We start from the raw sequence: 3,993 nt of genomic DNA on the forward strand, positions 1-3,993 counted from the left end.
CACTTTGGAGGTACTAGTTTGTGTTGTGGGTGTGTTGTATCGCTACTCTATGGTTGCCGCGATGGCTTTATATATAAAGCCGGGCCAAGGGCCTTCTGTTTAAAAAAATTCTTCTATACTCAATAAAAGCTTTGTGCATGTTTTTTTAGGAATGGATATTGTGCATGTGGGGGGTTCCCTACCTAGCGCTCAACATTTTTTTTTTGAGAACTTCCTGACCCTTTTATTCAACTGAAACAATGTTTACAGGGAGGTTTAGCCCCACAGGCGGGGTATCAAACCAGACATGGCGTCCAGTGTGCAGCGTCGTTCCCAGACGAGCCAGCTTGTGCGCCTCCTCGTTCAGGTTGCGCTGCTCGTGACAGAAAGAAACTCCGCCGCGAAGCCTGGACATCGCTTGTATCTCCTGTAGAATATGACTGTACTGGCCTAAGCTCTTGCCTTGAATCCCTTGGATTACCTCCAGACAATCGGAAGCCACCATGACCTCACGAACCTGCAGATCCATCACCAATGCAATCGCCTCTCTACACGCCAAGGCCTCCAGGCAGCCTGGATGTGTGACCCCATCGAACACCAACACGGATGCTCCCAAGTAGAGGCCCTCATGCGATCGACAGACCACACCCAGTGCACCTTTGTTACTCACCTTTGCAACAGCACCGTCCGCATTTATCTTGCACACTCCCTCCGGCGGGGGACTCCACCTGGGAGCTCGCTTGGACATGCGAGCTACAGTGCCCTCCTTCTTCGTCACTGGCTGAGCCACGCCCATATCATGGACAAACCTCTCTACAAACTGGTGTGTCGCCAATGGGCTTTGGTGGATTTCTTCATGGATAAACTTCCTCCTGGCGTGCCAGATTGCCCACATGATCACCACCATACGCGTGAACTCCTCGTGCTTCATTGAGTTAATCATCGAGAATAACCACTGCTTTGCCGATGGTTCAGTCGTGAGACTAATGTGCTCAACCACCGTCGGATCAGCTAAAGCCCATACACATCGTGACATTGCACACTCGATAAGAGCATGCCTCCAAGAATCCACTTGCCCACATACGGAGCATAAACTGGAACTCGCCATGTTCCTGTGACAACGCACATCTCCAGTCGGCAGGGAACACTTTGCAAGCCTCCACATGAAAATCCTTACTTTTGAGGGCACCCTGCACTTCCAAAGTTTGGTCCACAATTTACCCTCCGTTGCTTAGTTCGATGACGCGACGTGTCCATCTAGCCGGTCTTCCCTTGTTCTCTTTGTTGTTACTAGAGCTCTATATGCAGATCGGACCGAGAAGAAGCCAGACCTCTCGAAATGCCAAGCCCAGCAATCTCCTTGGATCCTAGTACAAAGGGGAATGCCCTTGATTACATCAACGTCCACCGGGAGGAAGAAACGATTCAGCTTCTCCTCGTTCCAAGTAGCCGTCGTGCGATCAATATAGTCGCTAACTAGCCGAGGAGCATTCGCCTCCCTTGCCGCCACCGGTAGCAACCGCTCATCACATGGTAACCAGCCATGTTTCCACGCGTCCGTAGTCTTGCCATCCCCTATTCTTCTGATCAGACCCAGCTTCAGGGCATCATGACCCTCCAAGATGGAACGCCACACTTGCGACGGGTGTGACCCAAGGTTAGCTTCCAGAAACTCTGATTCTGAGAAGTATATGGCCTTTACCAACCTCGCACTTAAAGACTCAGGCTCCTGCAGAATCCTCCACGCCTGCCTCGCAAGCAGGTTGAAGAGCTCAATATCACGAAAACCCAACCCACCAACATACTTTGGTTGTATCATTTGATCCCACGATACCCAACATGTACGCCTCTTGCCCTTTTTACTACCCACCAAAAATCACGTAGCATAGAATTAATGTGCTTGCAGAGACCCCGTGGTAATCCTGCGCAGCGCTCCGTTCGACCTCTTGTGTTGGGTCGGCCCGCTGCTGAACAGAAACTTTTTCCTATTTATTTTATTTTTTGGAAAAATATTATTTGAAAACATCCAGATTTGAAAAATTGTACAAACCTTTAAATATTCAAAATTAAAAAGTTCAAATCAGAAAAAGTTCAAATTCAGGGAAAGTTCAAATTTTAGAAAAAAAAATTTAAATAAACCTGGAAAAGTTGTAATTCGGAAAATGTTCAAATTTGAAATTTTAAAAATTCAAAAAGTTCAAATTTAAAAAACTAATTTAAAAATTGCTCAATTCAAAATTTGTTTAACTTTGAAATTTGCTTGAATTTAAAATTGCATAACTTCAAATTTACTCGAATTTAAAATTTATGAATTTAAAATTTGTTCAAAAACAGAAAAGAAAGAAACAGAAAAAACGAAAAAAAAAATAACAGAAATGAAACCGTCAAAACCCGAAAACCAGGAAAAAAAAACTCGACCGAACCATCTAGAAGGTTCAAAAATCGAAAAAGCCTAAAGCTCCTGGCTTTATTCGCGTTGATGAGCTGCAGGCCAACATACATCGCACGTTAGCGTACCCTATTACAGCACAGGCGGGAAATAGGATTTTCCTGCATGCTGGCCGACACTAATACGTAGTTGCATTTTCATTTTCATTTCAAAGAAATATTACATAAACTAATACATAATTAGGAACATGGTTTTACGTAAATTAAACATAGTTTGGAATATGATTTCCACAAACTAATACGTAGTTAAAACATTACAAAATTAGGAAACCTAACTAGTGTTGGCCTCGTAGATTTCGTATGTTCGCTGCCAAGAAAGAATACTCTTAGGCACTCTCAGTCACTCAAACTGGAAAATCTAGCTAGTAATGATAGCTCTGTTGGTTCTTTACAGGGAGAACATAGAGAAACCTCCGTGATCATTTCCGCTCTGAAGAAAGAACACTCACGTGTTCAATCGTCGTTCTCTTCGTCGTCGCCGTGGTAGTGCCGGCGGCAGGACGTGTCGTCGAACACCTTCACGCTCATCTTCTCGTCGTCTTGGTAGGAGAATGTGAGCACGCAGCCGACTTGGAGTCCGTGGAAGCGCGCGAACTTCTCCCAGCCAGTGTGGAGGTACATCTTGCCGAGCCTATCGAAGAGCACGTCCACCGGCCACCGGCAGAAGCCGCAGCCAGCCTCCCGCAGCTGCAGCGCGGCAGGCTCATTGCCGGCGATGAACTTGGCGAACTTGTACGGCAACCTCCGAGACGAGGACGCCGAGCCTTGCGATCTCGTCGTCCGTCATCATCTCCGGGTACTCGAACTTCTGGCCCTTCGCCATGGCCAAATGCCATTCCTGGAGAATGCAGGCGATGTAGTCGTCGTTGTCGTCCTTGGCCTCCTTGTTGTGGTAGGCCAGTGCCTCGTTGATGTCTACGGGTGCTTCTATTCTTGTAGACAGTGTTGGGCCTCCAAGAGCAGAGGTTTGTAGAACACCAGCAAGTTTCCCTTAAGTGGATCACCCAAGGTTTATCGAACTCAGGGAGGAAGAGGTCAAAGATATCCCTCTCAAGCAACCCTGCAATCACGATACAAGAAGTCTCTTGTGTCCCCAACACACCTAATACACTTGTCAGATGTATAGGTGCACTAGTTCGGCGAAGAGATAGTGAAATACAAGTAATATGGATGGTGGTAATATTGCAGGAAGTAAAGATGCAGTAAACGAACATGTAGCAGAACAATAAGTAAGCGGTGTTTGCAGTATTGGAAACAAGGCCTAGGGATCATACTTTCACTAGTGGACACTCTCAACATTGCAATCATAATGGGATATAAATAAGCACTTCACTATGCTATTCCGAATTACTCTCTGGCAAGATAACGAACTCTAATTCATCATGTAGGCAAACCTTAAAGATGTATTCCCAAGTACTAATGAACACCCCACGCTGTCACTTTGAGCATTCATAGGAGGTACTAACACACCACAATTTCATAGAGACATCCAACTCAAATCATAACTCAGTGAACAAGTATTCTGTGAAATATAGCCTAAGAGACCCACACGGTGCACACACTGTC

The 3,993-nt window shown here is 45.9% G+C and overlaps 2 protein-coding genes across 2 annotated transcripts; both read right to left on the reverse strand.

Annotated features, from left to right (window-relative positions):
- Positions 1-223: 223 nt before the first annotated feature.
- Positions 224-1,087, reverse strand: LOC139839064 (uncharacterized). Its single transcript, XM_071829110.1, has one exon. It carries the CDS (start codon positions 1,085-1,087, stop codon positions 224-226), a length of 864 nt encoding a protein of 287 aa, XP_071685211.1.
- Positions 1,088-2,880: 1,793 nt separating this feature from the next.
- Positions 2,881-3,250, reverse strand: LOC127347066 (B3 domain-containing protein Os03g0212300-like). Its single transcript, XM_051373293.1, has 2 exons — positions 3,158-3,250; positions 2,881-3,114 (listed from the first exon to the last, which is right to left on the reverse strand). Exons 1-2 carry the CDS (start codon positions 3,248-3,250, stop codon positions 2,881-2,883), a joined length of 327 nt encoding a protein of 108 aa, XP_051229253.1.
- Between the last annotated feature and the right edge of the window lie 743 nt (positions 3,251-3,993).

This window comes from Lolium perenne, chromosome 4 (genome assembly GCF_019359855.2).
Source record: "Lolium perenne isolate Kyuss_39 chromosome 4, Kyuss_2.0, whole genome shotgun sequence".
Lineage (NCBI taxonomy): Eukaryota > Viridiplantae > Streptophyta > Magnoliopsida > Poales > Poaceae > Lolium > Lolium perenne.

Excerpts from the sequence above, each read along its gene's own strand:
- LOC139839064 (XM_071829110.1), bottom strand. The coding sequence starts at position 1,087 with ATGGCGAGTTCCAGTTTATGCTCCGTATGTGGGCAAGTGGATTCTTGG.
- LOC127347066 (XM_051373293.1), bottom strand. The coding sequence starts at position 3,250 with ATGGCGAAGGGCCAGAAGTTCGAGTACCCGGAGATGATGACGGACGAC. Across the intron at positions 3,115-3,157 it reads TCTCGGAGGTTGCCGTACAA|CTGCGGGAGGCTGGCTGCGG; the intron begins GTTCGCCAAGTT and ends GCCGCGCTGCAG.